Genomic DNA, 19,069 nt, shown 5'->3' with positions numbered 1-19,069 from the left:
GAAAAACTACATTTTCCAGAACGCATCATTGTCATCGCAAGCGGTTGTTGTCAAACACGGGGTAAGCGGATTGCTTATATAATTGATCAGTGATCGTCTAAACGAATTTCATTACACTGTAACCCAGATTTACTCGATCAACAGCACGCAATTATTATTAGCAGAGTGCACGAGCGCTGCTTGGTCATTTTATTACGTAACGCTGTTGTACGGATTCTGTTACAAAACAATAGGGGGAAGGTGAAAGAGTGCATCGAAGTATTGAACTTATTCTTCATATTTTTATCGGTAAAACTGTAACACATTGTTGTCAGTAAATTATAAACAGTCTTAACTTGAATTTCGTAGAAGAAGTTTCACGATCACATAGTGTGAACAGATGTAGGTTACACACTGCCAAATCGATTTTTTGTAGAATGACTTGCAAGGTCATATTTGAAAATAAATAAATGAAAGTAAAATGGAAATATTTTGTTTATTTATTTACATTTTTATTGATTGATTTGCTTGGTTGATTATGTGATTCTCTGATCTGTTTATAAACAAGTAAGCATGTAATATTTGTTGAAACTCACATTCTTCTTTATTATAAGTTTTATAAGTATAAGAATCACTGACACTGAGAATCATGCATAGTGTCACAATTATCTCTTAAAAGTTTATTTGGAGTTATTGCGAAATTGTGCACACAGCTTGATGTCTTTACATGCTCTCAGACAATTGGTCTAACAGTTATTGATAAAATAATGTTAGCTATACTCACAGACAGCTGACTGTGTTACATAAAACACTTCGCAAACATGAGTGCTAAAGTGTGACTAGAACTTCGCTGTTAACAGTTAACAGAATGTAAGCATTCTTTACATTTACCCAGGGTGGGCTGGCGGGTTGACGGCTCTTGTGGGAGATACTGTCTTTTTTTAGCCTACATGGAAAAGCATCTTCACAATGTCAATGATGAGAACTCAGACATGTGTTGCATCTTGAACTGTAGGGAAGAAAGTTACACTGATGTTGTTTTTCTGTTGTAGGTTTTTAATTCTTAAATTTTAAATTCCACATGTTGCTCCATGCATTTTAGCAACTTATTTCACATAAATCCCATTTTAAGTGCTTCTTTTTGTGTTTGTCTTTGGAGTGGCTTTATTTTGTGTCCCTCATCAAGCACCAAAATTAATGGATGCATGTAAAATTGACATATTTTGAGTGGGTCCCATTTACCAATAATGCAAAAACTAGCTTTAATTAAAATTTTGAGATATATTTGTTACAGAATTTACAGAATGTGTGTTTACGCTACTTAATAAAAGTACAACTGTCCATTATTAGGTCACCTCATTTAATAACAAGATACGACTACTAATGTTGAGATGTTAATATTAACTAAGCTTAATAAATGCTGTAGAATCATTTTTTATTATTGTTAGTTTATGTTAATTAATGTAATTAACTAATAATACTGTATTTCGTTGCCTTGTGCCCACTTGTGCAATGACAATAAAGTTGAATCTAATCTAATCTAATAAGAAATTAAAACATTGTAAAGCATTACCTTTTTTATGTAAGCTTTTATTGATATTATATCTGATAAGATTTGATTTTATTAAGATCTGATGTGTTATATTGTAATGCTAGTGTGTAGATAACAAATACATTGAACTCCAAGTGCATTTTATTTGTCAGCGTTTCCTGTCTGTGTGCAGAAAGCCAGCAGTGAGAGTGACGGGTGTCATCATGCAGCCGTTAGTCGACATTCTGAAAGGGTTTGGGGTCAAGGCAAGTGGATGGTCTGTGTCTGTGTGCCTTTTTCTGCTGTTCTTCAGCCTCCTTTACTGGTGAGTAAAACTATTTCATCATGAGGTTTCCAATTGCAACACAAACACTGTTATTTACAGATTGCAATGGCTGATTTCTCATGACCGATGGTTTCTTAAAACAATGATGGGAAGTCACCACTGTGAGATCCAAACAGCTCAGGCTTGTTTTCCTCAGGAGATGGATGGTGTGATCTGATCAAATTCCAATCACACATGTCACCGAACTTATCTTTTAAATGTCTTCACGTTGGAATGCAGACAGCGTCCAGATTCGGTTCCCCTTTTTAAAGTAATTTGAGGGCAAGGCTGAAGAAAATTCATAGTTTCTTGAGTACAAGCCTCAGGATTGTAACTGTAGCAATAGTAAAGACAGGAGTGAAATCCTAAAGCACTGATTAAAAATCTTGTAAGCTCAAGTCATTTTTTTAAAATACTCAAAAATAACTAAATTAAAGTTAACTGAATTAAATTAATAGTTAACCCAAAAATGAAAAATTGCTGAAAATGTACTCCCTTTCAGGCCATCCAAGATGTAGATGAGTTTGTTTTTTCATCAGAACAGATCACTTGCTCATCAATGGATCCTCTGCAGTGAATGGGTGCCGTCAGAATGAGAGTTTAAAAACTGATTTAAAAAATCATAATAATCCACACGACTCCAGTCCATGAATTAACATATTGTGAGGCACGCACTCATCTTGTGTGTGTTTATAATAAACAAATCCATCAAGACCTTTTTTTACTTCAAATGATTCCATTATGTTGCTTTCTCTTGTGAAAAATGCACCTTATCTGATACAGGAGAGAAATATGCACAGATCAAGCACCATTTACAAACAAAAATGGTTTAAAATGGTTCTAAACAATTATTTTGGATCTCTCATTCTGACGGCACCCATTCACTGCAGAGGATCCATTAGTGAGCAAGTTATATAATGTTAAACTACTCTGTTCAGATGATTTTATCTACATCTTAGATGGCCAGAGGGTGTTTAAAGGGGATTTTTTAAAATATACACATTATGCAATGCATTGTGAAAGAATGTCCCCCATGCATTTGTGTCGTTTTCCGTCTATCTTTGTCATTTTATTGTAAGACATTGAGAAATATATGAAACTTTACCAAGAAAAGAAAAAAAACTGTATCCAGTCACTTGTAGCATAATGCATGTTTATTTTTTTTCCCTGTAGCATTCAGCAGCAGTTTATAGAGAGTGACATGATTCTGTAGGACAGCAGTGGCCTCAAAAATAATACAGTGACTTTAAACAAAAGTGCTCAGCATTTAAATAAAGGATTATTTAAACACTGCTCTTATAATGCAGTGACTCAGGCTTGTGAGAAGCTGATTACAATTGCAGGTCTCTATTAAGGTTATATTTAGTTTTCCGTATCAGAACTATATTACAGCGTTGGAATCAGTGAATTTAATTACAGCCATTACAGGGCTTAGTCACACCCTTCCTTCTGAAACATTTACATTGTCACCTTTAACAGAGAAAGAGCACTGAAAAAAGACATTCTCATGTGTCCATAGCAACAGAAGTGCTTGCAGGACAACAGCTTGCCTGGTTAATTAAGCTTTAAGAAGAACTTAAGCCAGTCTAAAAAGATACATAATGTCTTTCCTTCCAGTCAAATGCTAAGGTTTTCTTATTCTTTTACATCCATTGTGATGCTTACATAATGCTGATCATTCTGTAGCATCTCTGCTTTGTTTAGTGATGTCATGACCAGTCTTATATTGCACTACTTTTTTTTTTTAGCTGCATTTATTTCATTTAAGGTAAAATACTTCGTTTTATTACTTGAGTAATTTTTTTTTCAGGGTTATCTAAACAATTCAATTATAGGTTATATACGGTTTTCAATGGAATTATAATTGTTGCAGAATACATATCAGAGTAGTATTTAAGAGAAATGGACATTTGCAAGTTTTTTTTTTTATGTGTTTGATATTGACATTAAGATCTTGACATTCAATCTGCTATATATCTATCTAAATTACAAATATAATTTTAATACAGTGTGTGTGTATATATGTAATTACTATATTATTATTATATAATATATTAATGTATCTATTTAAATGAATAAATAAATTAATTATTGTTAATATATTTTGATAACAGCATTGTGAACATTATTCAAAATGAAATGTCTAATAATATTTCATCTGACTTCTTGAGTTTGAACTTTTTATATCAAGGACCCTTTTCACTGTGCATTTGTTTACAAAGAAAAATAATAAGAGGAAAAGTATGTGGCCCTTTGTTGTACCCAAGTTGTAAGTGACATTAAATTATTCAAGAGTATAGACATATTAAGGAGATTTAATAAATATAAGAAAGAATCAAATAGTGATCAACTGCTTTTTCCCCTCCATCGGGTACAAATGCTTGTCCTTTTATTTAACTTTTAGCCTTTTAGTCTTACACGCACACACGCACATTTTTGTTTCAGAACAAGTACATTCCTGTCTGTTGGCAAAGGCAAGACTGTCATTCACAGTGGACTTAAAGAGTTTAGTTATGTAAGGGATCACTCATTCTGTCACAGTGCAAATGGAGATTTATATCAGGGGATGAAACCTTTCTGCACAGGTCTGCTCTAACAAAGAGTTTTTTTTTTAAATCTGGATTTCGAGGAGGGCATATCAGTAAGCATTTTGGGTTAGGTAGAAATAAACCATATTAGAGGATTAGTCCCTGATTTGAGAGTTGACTGCACTGTTAAATATCAGCCTTGTTTTCTTGAGACGCTGTTTGTCAAACACATAAACTTAAAAAAATACAAAAGACACAGTGTAATGGAACAAAACTTTCTAATCAACAGAGGAGCCAAGTCTTTTTCTCTGAGGTCATGGAGGTAAAGGAGAACACTATTTATTTGCGTCAAACTTGCAATTGATATGGTAAATTTGCTGCAATGCAGCAAAATGTGGCTAAATGTGCTTGACAAACCACTACATATATTTGCAAAGGAACCTCCAGCACATTTCTTATTCCTTTAGACAGAGAATTGATCTTCAGTGCGAAAGGTTATAGCTTATATAAGAGGCCAGCTTGGACCAGTAGATTGAAGGGTTTTACAATGACGGGGCCTTCAGAGTGTTTGCAGTTGCCAGAATGTGAGGAAAGCATGATCAGCAGTGAGCTGAACTTCTTCTGAACTCTGTCCCCTTCTGGTTCATTACACATAAAGGCCTGATGAAGGCGACTGGAGACAGCCATGGCATCACCTACTGGCAAATGAAGCTGTTAGGTTCAGGCCTCTACGTTTCAGTGTTACTTGCTGGACTGTGACATTGCAAAAAATGTTTTTTGGGGAGCTTGACAAAATGAGCAGCTGAACGTCTGTTGTTCTGTAAATTGGAAGCCAAGATAATCATATCTAAATTTGGCCAGTTTATTCTAAAGTCCACTTTAGTGGCCTGTGTGGGAACACAGAGAAAGCAGCTTTTGCATTTTGTTATGAATAATTTTCTTATCCATAAAAGTGAAATCCAGAAACATTCGTGTTACATATGTATAACCTGTATCTTCATGCAAAATATACATATACATATACATATACATACATACATACATGCAATAAATCAGTACCATATTGGTTATCAGTCTATATTAGAGACTTTGTTGTTTATTTATTGGTTGATTTTCGATTTTTCCTGTTTTTTCATTTGTTAAATTTGCCCTAATATAATGCTCATTTAAGTTAAAAACAAATAACAATGTAGATAACTCAAAAATCAATCTTTTTTTTTTTATAAAAAATTCAAATATATAAATTGTTGTTAAATTATTATTTCACATTTTATGAATGTTAAACCTTTTCCTCTCTGGTTTAATTTTTTTTCATGTCCCTGTCTTATAGATTACTGCTCTTTTATGTCATTTAATAGCAGACTTCCTGAAATATAATTAGATGTATTAGTTTGACCTCTATCTCATTTCTCCTTGCTTAAAGGACAACTTAAGTAAAAAGTGACACAGCTTACCCCACTCTTTCCTATGTAAAGGTTAATGCACTCATTCCTATTGATGATCTCCTGTTGTTACTGTCTTCATTACATTCAAAATGAGTCTCCTTCCTCATAAAGATTGTGAATTTCCCCCTTCTGTGAAACCTGAGTAGTTTGTTTTCCTCTCTCATTGAAAACCTGCTAATCCCTCTCACTTAACACACTGTGAATATAGGGGCCTTGTGACCATGACCGAACCTCTCCACTGGCAAGGCTGAGTGGAGAAGATGACATATTCTAATAGATACTCTCATAAAATTTAAGAGACAGAGTAGAGTGCGAACCCATCTGTCACCCTTTGGACTGACTGCATAAACAATGGGCACAACTTCAGAAAGGTCACGCACTTGCAGTAGATGTGTGACATCTGCTGTGATATGGACTCTTTCTTTGCTTCACTTTATCTCTCTTCCATGAGAAGAGCTCTTCTGGATTCATTGCAGGAGTCTATTAAAACTCTTAATCCTCATGCATGACGTTATTAGAGTATTTAAACACATGCAGGCAGCCTGAGATGTTAGGTTATGATTCACATAGAATGAAAAATCACCCGATGTGATCGGTATTTAATTTTGAATTGAGAGCCTAGCTGTGGTATATTGTGGTCAGAGTTTGGGCTGGTAACTGAAAGGTTACTTGTTTTATTCCAACAGGAATGAAGCAAACACCATTGTGCCCTTGCGGAAGGCACTCAAACCCAGATCCTCCAAGGAGATTGCCTCAGTAAACATCATGGCACTGTTCAGTGGTGATATTGAGGGAAAGTTATGTAAATGGATTCCACTGAACCTGGTGCGGCGCTTTTCTGGAGATTATGTTCTAGATTTGTAAAACAAAGAGTTCTGGTTCTAGTTGCTGATTGGTCAATATAAAGTTTAATGTCAGGGACTATATCTAGAAGAAGAAGTATACTAAAAGGAATGGTCCACCCAAAAATCAAAAGTTGCTAAAAATGTACTCACCCTCAGGACAGCCAAGGTGCAAATGAGTTTGTTTCTTCATCAGAACAGGTTTGGACAAATTTTGTATTACATCACTTGTTCACCAATGGATCCTCTGCAGCGAATGGGTGCCATCAGAGTCCAAACAGCTGATAAACACATCATAATAATCCACAAGTAATCCATGTGACTTCAGTTCACCCATTCACTCCAGAGAAATAATTTTCAGCAAATTTGAATTTCAGGTTGAACTACTCCTTTATACCTATTGGGACTTAGTTAGGTTTCAACAAGTTGACTCATGGTAGTTTTATGTTAAACTGCTCAGGACACAAACCAAAATGTATTATGAGAGTCCAAATATCTCTTAAAATTATTGTTTTGAGTTCAATATGGCACTCAAAGCTGTGTTATATTGTGAATTGTGAGTTAAATGTCATGGCTTACAACAGCCTTTTACTCATAATGTAGCATAGCCTCTTGTACTTTTTTGCTTCAGTAGAGCGCATTCAAGAACATTTGGTGCTCCATGTGTCTTTGCTTGGACTAAAATTCCTCATCCATAACTGCTAGTTCCTTTCTTTACCCTCACTGTAGTGAAATCCCACAGTGCTAGATTGTCTGTTCCCTCTGGGTCCCCAGTAGTCCAATCTAAGTGACTATCTTTGCCCTCCAATGTGAAAGTAGAGGCTGCGTGCTGACCATTCAATGCTGATTGCATCAAGCTGTGGACAGCTGACTTGGCAGCGAGGCACTTGCACACACTGTTTGACTTTCTTTGTCATTGGCCAGCCTGTGGAATAGTTATTGTTTAATTGAGGGCCGTTGGACAGCTCATCCATCACAGATGTTAATCATATCAAACGTTCGCACCTCCCCGAGAAGCTTCTACGCTCCTCCGTTTCCACGGTGACAGGCACCTAATAAATCTAAATATGGTAATCTTCTCTAATTTCACCCAGATCCACCCTCCGCTGTAAATGAGCTCGTCGCCGCTTAGATAGGCCAGCCAATATAGAAATAGAGTACCATAGCACACACCATTAGAGTGTGTAACCATGTAACACCATGTAAAGTCTGTAAATTGTCTTGACACCTCATGCTGGAGCTGTGCAGAGGGAGAGGTATACGGAGATTAAATCTCAAATTGCACAATTGTTATTCGATTATGAAGTGACGAAAGTCAGCAGTCGCTTTAGCCAGGCTCTTGCTTGTAGTTTGTGGCACCGCTGCGTCGCTGTAAAGCACCAGAAAGCAACTGACAAGCCCTCCTGCAGCTTGCATTAATTCACTGTCATTATGATTTGATTTCACATTATATCATCTTACCGTAGTTCCTAACATTTCTTTTTCTTTCTATTCTGTGGAGTATTATGGGACCATTTGAGTTCAAGTGGTGTCTTGAAGACAACACTAGGAAGAATTAGATGATAGTCTTACCCTGGTCATTAAATTTCAAATTATGCTTAAAGTGTAAAATACTCTCAAAAACTTCATTTTAAAAGAGGAATTCATCTAAAAATTTAAATTATGCCATTATTTACTCCGTTATTATTTGCCATTCTAAACTTGACTTTTTTTCTGCAGAACACAAAAGGAGAGGTTTTGAAGAGTTGTACTGGTCATTCCTTTCAGTTGCAATTACAATTAATGGAGATTGAAGCTTTCAAGTGTCAAAAAGGACACAAAGCAAAGTATTCTAAACATGGTCCAAATGATTTGGGTGCTATGTAATGTATATATACTTTTCTGAAGTGGTATGATAGCTTCATGTAAAGAAAACTGACCAAAACTATTGTCATTGTTCACTGTTAACCGACCACATCGAGCTGGATCAAATCATGAATGAAACATTCAGACAACAGATTCATTAAAAAGATCAGAGTCAAAGAACAGTTTGTTCACAAACCGAAACTCTGTCATGAACTCAAGGAGAATAAGGGTGGAAAATGAAAGCCTCATTATGGATCGAAACTTTCAAGCTTTGAAAATGATCCAAAAATACCATCACAGAACAACTTTATGTGCTATATTTTAAGTCTTCAGAAACCATATGATAGCTTTGCAAGACAAAAACAGACACAAATTTTAGTTCTGACCTCCGGCTGTTTACCATCAGATCTATGAGTAGAATAAATCATTCAGACAAAAGATTTGTTGAAACGTTTTCAAAAGAGATTAGTTCATGCATCAAGGGCAGATTACAGGAATTTCAGTGAATAATGACTTAAAATTCAGTCTTTCCTCATACAAAGCTATTGAATGGCTGAAGATTTAAAATATAGAGCTTGACTACTTTTATGGAACTTTTATTTATATCCTTTTTGAAGCTCATTATTAAAGCCTCACTTCCTTTCCATAGTTAGGTACTGTACATTCTTCAAAATGCCTCCAGAGCAGAAAGAAACATGGGTTTAGAACAACAAAAGGGGGAGTAAATAATGACAATATCAAACAATGTTTCAAAAATGATAAATAATGACAGAATTTGTGGACGAACTGTTCCTTTAAGCCACTCTCTTTTAACATCACATCTATGATTTTCAGATTGATACAGACTCTCTCAGCCGTCTTTAACAAGTTAGTGTGGCGAGACATGCCATAGTCCCTGCTGAGGGCTGAAAATAGCACCCTGTTTTGTGTGGAAAGGCTCGGAAGAACAGGATTGGGTCCTGGGGAGGTGTTATGGAACCGGAGGGACTCACATGACTAATGCCGACAAGAGAGATGTCACAGCAGGCCCGTTCACACGTCTATATCAGCGCAATTTTTCAGCCTATTTTTGGTTATTGTTGTCTCACAGCTGGCTACACATGTGCACCTGCACACACAATGCACTTCAGCAGTGAGGAGGTGACAGGGCAAGATATAATTCTTTTCAAACAGCCTTCTCTCTCTTGGTTTATTCCTTTTTTCCCTTTCTCTTTATTTTAAAGAATCACACTGATGAATGGTTGACGATGGTTGAGCAATGAAATGACACATGAACTCTTTCCTCTGTAGCCTGACACGGACTGAAGCTATAATGAGGGAAAAGTGTTTGTGTGTTTAATAATGGGGGGTATGCTGAATCGTAAGTGCATGTCTCCTAGTGATGAGAGGAATTAGAAGTCATTAAAAAAAACCTCTGAACTCAGTCAGGGGCTTTTAACATGCAGCCATTAGTTTGCATAGTGCGACGACACAGGTCGGTAAACAAGAATATCTTACATCATCAACTGTGTAGGTTGGTTATCTCTTCTACAAGCGCCACTCAACAATCCCTCTGGGTACAGTAACAGCACAAAACTTTGTTAAAATAGATGTCTACATGAATGCATCTCCAGCTGTGCACAAATCAAATGTAATTGCGTCATGCGGTAAATGTTCAATAATAGCTATTTACTGACTGACACAAAAGCTACATGGCTTTCGTTCGGTGATCTACATCAATAGCTGAGGACTGTATCCATTTGAAAGAGATTTATAAACCCACATTATAGTGTTTGCAGTAATGTAGGTAATGCCTCCAGTATAACACTGAACATATGCGAATGTAAAACTGCAATGAATTAAAAATAGCTGTTTGTTTTGTTTTAAATTTAAATGTATTCCCGTAATGGCAAAGTTAAATTTTCAGCTTCATTAACTCCTATCTTCAGTGTCACATGATCCTTCAGAAATCATTCTAATATGCTGATTTTCTGCTTAAGAAACATTTCTTATTTTTGTGCCGCTTAATATTTTTTTATAAACTGTGAAACATTTTACCCGGGATTCTTGATATGTAGTTCAAAGGAAAAGCATTTCTAATAAAAGCAGTCTTTTATTAATCAAGGATGCATTAATTGATTCAAAGAATTAATTTCTAATAATATTTACAGACCCTTAACTTTTGAACGTGTACCTACCTACCGCTAATGTATGCATGAAAATCCAAGTCGATTTTCATTGTGTGAGCCGCATGTGATGTGATTGATTATGTGTCAAAGTGAACACCCCTGTATGAGCCCCTGTGTGGATGAATGACACAATCTCATTTGTGTTTCTTACTGAGAATAAGAGGATTTCAGGCTGAGACCTTTTGATCTTTTAGTGTCTGATTTCAGATATTGGCCTTGGTATTTGGTTGGAGATGATAATGAGGAATCTGCGTTTCATAGTACCAGCAGTTGATCCCAGGGTTATGCAAAACTCAGATTTGAATAATTGGCTTGCTTTTAATTAAAAGTTGAATGTTGAATTTAATTGGTTACATCCGACACAAGGTAGAGTTGAAATGACAGGAAAAGGAATCCTAGAAAATTCAATGCAGGTAATTCACTTTTGAAAAGTAAGTATTCGTCCAACACAAAATTCAGTCTACTAAATTTGATTTACTAGTTTTAGTAAATGCAATTACCAACCAGTTATTATATCTATAAATTCTCTGTCCTATGTAGCCTGGAAATCTTCAAACATAGTTTCCCCCCCCCAAAACACTGAAACAAGTCTTTGTCAAGCCAGCATTCAAATTTGCCTTTGGTTTTCTAGCTAAAATTACAGTTTTTCAGAATTTAGTTCATTTGAATTCTGCTTCTGCATAATATTTGCGCCTTAAATTCCAATTTAGGAATTCTGAATGTATCACAACCATGCTAATATCAAAAGCATCATCATGACATTTAAACATTTATCATTATACACATTAGATATTCTGTACAAATTCATAAATAGTAAAATTTCATTTGATGCTATCTGCAAGACTTTTGGACAAAGAGGCGCACTTGTTACTTGTGTTAAGTGGTGCAGTGATGTGAAAAGCTTATTTTAAGAGATGTTCATCATGGCAATGAGATCAGATCCTGTACTAAGAAACATGCTCTCAGCCATTTGAACACCGTAATGGTTTATTTAAAGGGTTGTGTGCACTCTGAATACTGAATTTGCTTTTAAATATGTTTAAATCATATGTTTGTATACTGTGTGGTTTAAACTCACTTGGCTTTCTGTCCTGTGTTTATTGTTAGTTGTGTGTTGTTAACCCTGCCGACACAGCTTGTTTGGTGTTGTGCTGGACTGTAGCGCATCCTCTTCCACAGCTGATCAATTGCAGCGTCTCTCTGCTCTCAGAGATAAATGTGCGGTGCCAAGCATCTGATCCAGGTCTGGGTACTGCACAAAACTCCACAGGGGAGACCGTCCTCTGCCCACCGTCAGACCGCTTAAGCAGTTTTGGGCATCGCTTTCCCCATGCACACACTCGCTCTATAGCCCACCCAGGCCCACGGCACCATCAGCAGACTATTGAGTGGAAAGCTGGCAAATCACGGTCCATGTGACTACAGCTACACACGTTAGTGTGTGCGTGAGAGCGACAGAAGGGAGTTGGTGATTTTGTGGCCATGATAAAACTCCTGTCCGATGGACTAATCCTGCATGAATCAATGCGCTTTTATTGGTGCCCATTTTTAATAGGCTCTTACAACAGAAAAGAAATCAAATGTGTCATGGGTGATCAAGAGAGACACTAGAAGCAGCTCAGAGCAATTATAGCTTGCACTTTCATGCCTAGCAGGATCAATGTGTGCTTCAGGAGATGTTTGCTGATACTAAATGTCCTTCTCTGAAACATTTCAGACTGTCTGCTATATAAACTCTGCTACGTTTTCGTAAACTGAGCAGTGTTGTAGGATGCTGTAATGTGCGAATATAGTGTAATTATGAGTGTTTGTGAATGTGTATGATAAAGACAAGGAGAGTAACTTGGTGTTATTATAAGCAAAAAATCTGCAGGTGATTCTGGATTCTTATATATTTGGCAAACATAGTTTATTTTGTTTTTACAAGGCCATTTTAACAAGGAGTTTAACAAGGTTGTATCTAGTTATATCTAGAGCTGTCAATCGATTGAAAAAAATAATAAATCACATTTTCTGAAATTAATCACAGTTAATTGCACTTAACATTAAAATGTATAATCATATGTTCACATTGAATCTCCAAATAACATTTAAACAACAAAAAAAGTATTTTGAAGGAATACTGAAGTCTTTTTTCTAAATGGATTTTTTAAATGCATTTCTGGCGATGAGCAATTATAGCCATTCAACATTTCTGTAAAATTTTGCCATTATTTTCAGCATTTAATATTAATCTAATATTAATGGGAAATACTGCCACAGTTAGAGCATCTGATTCTTTAACAAACAGAAAAGAAAATGCCTTTTCCCCCAGAATCTGGACAGCAACCTTTCAGTTTCTCACCCCTCTTTCACCTCACACTGTATATCTCTCTTCCTTTATGGCACTTTTGGCGCTAATGAGAACATTGGCTGGCCTGTTCCTTTCAACCTCCATCTGAAAACAACACAGTGAGTCCTTGCTGTCAGTCAGACATGCTTTGCTCAATCTCTCCTTCCCTTCCTGCTCGTTCACCCCAAAGTTACAGGTCACCCTAAACTCATACATTTTAATATCTTCATGATGTGCAGAGTTTAACTATATCAGCCTTGGAGAAGTTTGTGTATGTCAGAGTGTCCAGCCATGGCTCCTGCTTGTGTGAACATACGTTTTTTTAGGTTGGAACAGGTTTGATATGTTTGTGTCAGTGCCCAGCTGTGATCCTTCCTTACCTCGTAAGACCTTTAACGTTCACATTTGGAAAGGACAGAGAGTGAGGCTGAGGTAAATATTTAACAAGTAGGCTGGGTGTGAATTTTAGTGGTATTTTAAGGACTGTTTTCTAGCCTGGCCTTTTCCCAGTATATTTAGCCTGTGGCACATCTCGCTCTCTTTCTTGGCCCCTGGCACAGAGGTATTAATTGATAAGCAACATCAACATCTGTTTATCTAGCCTGGAGAGACACATAGAGGAGATGCCTCGCTGGATTTGTCAGTCAGCTCAGGCTTGCATTGAACTCCAATTGATTGTCATGCAGTTGTGTACTGTCTTGTTTCAACTTAATTATTGTGCTGTAGGTCTATAGTCAAACATATATAGACATACTATAATGTTCATAACACAAAGTAGGCATTAGAAACATGCACAATTATATGTAGAAAAACTCATACAGCTTTGGAACAATTAAATCAAATTATGACAGAATTAATTTTTTTGGTAAACTATCCCTTTAAAAGGCACAGGTGTAAGAACAACCTCTTAAATTAATCTAAATTGAGGGTCAGAGTAAAGGTGGAAAATGTAAAATTGGTCATATAAAACAAACATTTCTTAAGTGGACTAAGTGGGGGGGGGAGTATATGTTAGCAAGGAAGAATTACAACAAAAGTGAAATTTATTTCTGTTTACACAGTCTCGTTTAGCTGCCGTTGTGACAATTCAGATAGACAAACATAAGTTATTTTCAAAAACCTAGTAGGCCTAATTTCCTACATAGACAGCATTATAGACATGGTTCTTCTGACATGAAGGCAACATTATGGTTGTGTCTCATTTCAAAGTTTGCACCCTACATATGTCACATTTGTAAGGCCATACACGCCATATTATTAAATGAAAATGTTACAGTAAATCTAAAATGTACTTGTTAGTAAATAAAAATTACTAACAAGTTGAATTAACAATTCTAATATTAGTGAGTAGGCTACTACAGGTATGTGTTTATTGTTCTTAGTGTATTAGCTTAGCAATATGCTAACAGCAAACTCAACGGAATGTTGGACATTCTGTTGGATTGGACTTTCTTTTGTGGGAGCGCTATATGTGATTGACTTTTAACTGACCTGCTTTTAAATTTGAGCTTTCCAGTTTAGTCACTTTATTGATCAGTTTGGGCTGCCTTTGAGCATAACTGCCTTCAAAAGGTGGAAATATGCTACATTCTGCTTCATATGGGCCCTAAAGAGATTTTTGATTGAACTTCAGCAAAACTGGAACAAACTGTTGTTAATGTTCTAAACTGCATGTTATGAAGGACAAATCAACTCCGGTTCCGTTTAACTGGAAGACTTTCCCACAACTAATGGGGATAAACCTGATCTCACTCTGCTGAGCACTGTGGATGTCTTTCACATAATTTCTATGTTCACTTAACCAATAATGAGTTGAAAGACTCTGGGATGTTTGTCTGACGACTCGTGGTGAATATATTTGTGCTGAAGTGAGAAATGGTTTTGTATCTGGGCACGGGCTGATTGGACTGGGGATTCATCGTCTTTCAGCACCGGACGAGCGTGTTAGGATGCGACGTGCTTCTGTGTAATTAAGAACATGTCATAAAATGAGTTATCATTCCAGCTCTTTTTTACAGCATGTGTTAAGACCCACTCTCTAATCTGACAATTAATATGGTAATGAACTCCTGCTGAGCTGGAGATTATGAAGGAGATGGATGTCAGAATCTTTTGGTTACAGTACTTTTTTTGTTTTTTTGAGGAAGATGGGTGGCAGTTACTTCTCTCCACAGTGCTGAAGTCAGAGTCTGATATTTCCAGGCAAACACAATTAGAAAAATATACAAGGGTGTTTCTTCAACTATGGACACATTTGGCACTAAACTTTTAAGGTATAATCTCTTATTAATTACTTATCTCCCCTGAACTGTCATGGAAATGTATTTTCCATCTCAAACCGTTAATTTTGTGTTGGAAATCATTTTTTAGAATAGAATGACTGTTAAATTTTAATAAAAAAGTAATCTCTCTCTCTCTCTTTCTCTCTCTCTCTCTCTATATATATATTTTTTATTATTATTATTATATTTAATAATATTTTCTAACTTTGGTCTCTTTAAGTACTCTAATTTGTAAAATGTTATTGAGGCAAAATTTTTTGGTTGTGATAAAATTAATCCTACAAATAATGGTCGGTCAGAAGTATTATTATTATTAATTATATATTATTATTATTATAAAAAAGTAACTTCTATAACTTCTATTATTAATATTTTTTAATGAGTTTTCTTGATTCCCAAAGCCATTTGATAATGTGACCTTTATATATATATATATATAATTTTTTTTAAAAATGCCTATAATGGAAGAAATACCCAGTAATGTGTTTCTTACATTGCAAATGGGTTTTTGTGCAACGGTTTTAGTGAATATTTGCACACATTTGAATAAAGTACACGCTGTTCTCTTTCTCTAGTGGATTAAGACATTCGTGTTTAACTTCTAGGAGACACAAATGCACACTTTGAGCGAATAACGTCTCGTCATCTCCCACAGCTCACTTCAAAGTTAAAAGTGGTCGAATCGCTGGTGTGTCAGCAGATGCAATCCTCATGCATAATGCAGGTCCCCATTCCATACTCGGAGGAAATGCAGCACTTCCCAGTGCTCTCCGATACTTTTTGTGTCATCATGCATTTGCAGGAACCATCACTTACACCCCCATCACAGGGTTATCATCATGGGAACAACTTGGAAAGTTGTGCTAGACCCTGTGATGGTATGGCCTTACTCATTGGGCCCTAAAAATATTGTCCCGAGTCCAGGAATTTAAACAGTGGCCCTTGAATTGCTGTTCCTGTTATTTTATCACAAGTTGTCTGTTTCTTGTATAATTATTATACATGCAGTTTCTAGACTTTCATATTAATTGAGAGACTACACAGAATCATTTTATATGTAATATTAGAATTTAATAAATATTAAAATATTTTTATTATTATTTTTATATAATAATAAATATTTTTCTTAAATATATAATTTTTATATATTAATATATATATTTTTTCCTTATACATGCATATGGTCATCACATGCCGATTTGTTTTTCTTCTAATGATTTAATTTTTCTCTATTTATTTGCTTATTGCTTTCATGTTTTTCATATATGTTTTTCTAATAATGCTCAGACACACTGACTCCAAACCAAAGAGGTTTTCATTGAATCTCTTTGTTTTTGTTTTAATAGGTACTCCGTCTCCCCTTTCTCTGTCTTGGAGCGATGTGGCATCAAGCACCCAAAGCCCTCACCATTTTTCGGGAACCTCATGATGTTTCGAGACGTAAGAACTTTTTTTTACTTCATAATGAAACTCTAGACACATTTGCTCACTTTCTCACACGTGCACACACCTTGCACCGCCCTCCAAAAACGAGAAAAATGATATTTCTCTCAGTGAGCCTCAGTTCATTAGATTTGTTCATTAAAAATGACTCACTGCTAATGACATCTAATGTCATGTGATTCCCAAACAGATTACCCTCTGTGCTGAATTATGTAGTTTTTTGACGATAATATAAAAGTCAGACAGGGAGAGTGGGTGGGTTTAATATTGCAAAATTAATACTTTTAATTAAAGTTTAATCTCAGTCCCAAACTATAATATAGCAAATCAACAGCTACCTTGAGTACTCTTACTTCTTCCTGCCTTTAGATTAATGATAATGGTTTGAAGTGGATTAAAGGAAATAAAGGCCAAAATTGCAATGCTGTAGGGCTGTTTGATTCCAAAGCGAGTTTTAAATAGACCTTCATTTGTGAATACGAAATGCCTAGATTCATCCAGCAACCAATAAGGACGAATGTCATAAAAAGGACACGTACAGCTCATATTTCACCCAACAGTAAAAATAAAAAAGGACAGAAAAATAACGAGACTTAACTTTGGACCATTAAAATGTATTTTCATTAAAGTTAAGGTCAAGGTTGACATATCAATGAAGAATACAGAGTTCTAATATTCATGTTGTTGTTCTTTTTTTAACTGTAAAAAAATAAGTCTGTTAAGATTGTATTGTATTAATATGAAGAAATGTATTTTTTACAGGCATTTTACCTTTATAAAGAGTCCCACTCTTGTGTTGTTCTGGTGCTGAATAGATTCTCAGATCAATATGTTAATGTCAGACAGCGATGGTTGACTGGACAGCATGTCGTTCACAACACTCTTTTCATTCTGTCTTTCTATCTCACACTTATGACAGGGCTCCCTCTTCCTTCTCTCCTTCTCTTGGTCTGCCTGTCTGTATCCCCTTATACTTCCTTTTCATCGTTGTGATTAAATGTTATTATATGGAAGTGAGAAAGGTGTAAATGAATATGCATGCATGCATAATTACTGTCTTGAAGCAGGTGAACTAAAGGCATGTGCTTAAGGGGATAAGGTTTTGGGGTTTTTAAGTGTGTGGGGTTTTGTATGCTGTTGTGCAGCTTTTGTCTGTGCATATTAGTGCGTGTGTGTAGATTTGGCACACGTCAGCAGACTCAGTCTCACAAACAATGGTCTCCAGAGCAGTGCTCCTTCAGAATCCTCTGACCCACTTCCACAGGCCAGCCTCTCAGCTAAATCCTGTACGTCTCTGTGTGCAACTATATGCACATTTTGTGTTGCTGGCACTAGAGATGCAGACGCAATCCCCTCTCAAGAGGCAGGTGGCTACATTTCAGGTTAGAAATTCAGTTAGAATGCAAAAGAGGACAGGGAGATGCTCAAAGAGAGAAATGAATGGAACATTAAAAAAACAGCATTTGCTTAAAATAGTCCTCTTTTTGAAAATGTCTTTACTGTCTCTTTTGATCAGTTTATTGCATCCTTGCTGAATATAAAAAAATGACTGAATCAAACAGACAGAGCGAATCCAGGGTGTGAGGATCACGGGTAACAGGAAGTGATGTAGAAAGAGCGTTTGGGATACAGGGGCAGATTGAGTCACATTTAGAGACTAGACACTAGTCTCTCGCAACCCACAGCAGCACATTATCATGACACACTCCATTACCAAATACAACACTCACAGACGTGGGATTTGGTCCATTTAAGATCCTAAACAACCTAGATGCAGTTCCTCTCTCTCTTTCTCTCTGTCGCCAGGACACATGCACACACTTGCTTTCTGTTTATCCATAGGGGACGTATTTGGAAAACAGGATTTGTCACGGTAGTTTAAAATAAAAAGAGTTCAGTATCTAGAATGACTTTAACATTAACAACATAAAGCCGCCTGCCCAGTGTGTCAAGACTATTTACTGAATCTAAGGTACAAAAAGAGGTCATTCATAAAGGTTATAAACGTATTAACAGAAGACCACCCATGTTAACTCTGTTTTAATAGATTTGAAAATATAATTTATTCCTGTGATAGCAAAGCTGAATTTTAGCAGCCATTACTCCAGTTCTCAGTGCAGCATGATCCTTCAGAAATCATTCTAAAGTTTATTTGAAGTGGAAATCTTTTGTATAATTACCTCTTTTTTTTTACTGCCTTTTAATTTAATTAATGCATCCCTTTTGGATAAAAGCATTAATCTATTATTATTATTATTTTTTTTATTGTACTGATGCCAAACTTTTGAGCTGTAGTACATATCAACAGCTATTCAATATTTAGCAAGTTGGCCATATGCAAAAATATTA

At 35.9% G+C, this 19,069-nt stretch overlaps 1 protein-coding gene across 1 annotated transcript in view; it reads left to right on the top strand.

The window, feature by feature from the left end:
- Positions 1-6: 6 nt before the first annotated feature.
- Positions 7-19,069, top strand: part of LOC132156277 (thromboxane-A synthase-like) — a 58,048-nt gene continuing 38,985 nt past the window's right edge. Inside the window, exons 1-3 of the mRNA XM_059565208.1 lie at positions 7-61; positions 1,704-1,835; positions 16,624-16,717. Coding sequence (XP_059421191.1) covers positions 1,735-1,835; positions 16,624-16,717 — 195 coding nt within the window. The 5' untranslated portion in view covers positions 7-61; positions 1,704-1,734. The remainder of the gene's footprint in view (positions 62-1,703; positions 1,836-16,623; positions 16,718-19,069) is intronic.

Source organism: Carassius carassius, chromosome 13, assembly GCF_963082965.1.
Source record: "Carassius carassius chromosome 13, fCarCar2.1, whole genome shotgun sequence".
Classification (NCBI taxonomy): domain Eukaryota; kingdom Metazoa; phylum Chordata; class Actinopteri; order Cypriniformes; family Cyprinidae; genus Carassius; species Carassius carassius.
Note: the sequence above shows the minus strand (reverse complement) of the source record. Positions and strands in the feature narration are given on the sequence as shown.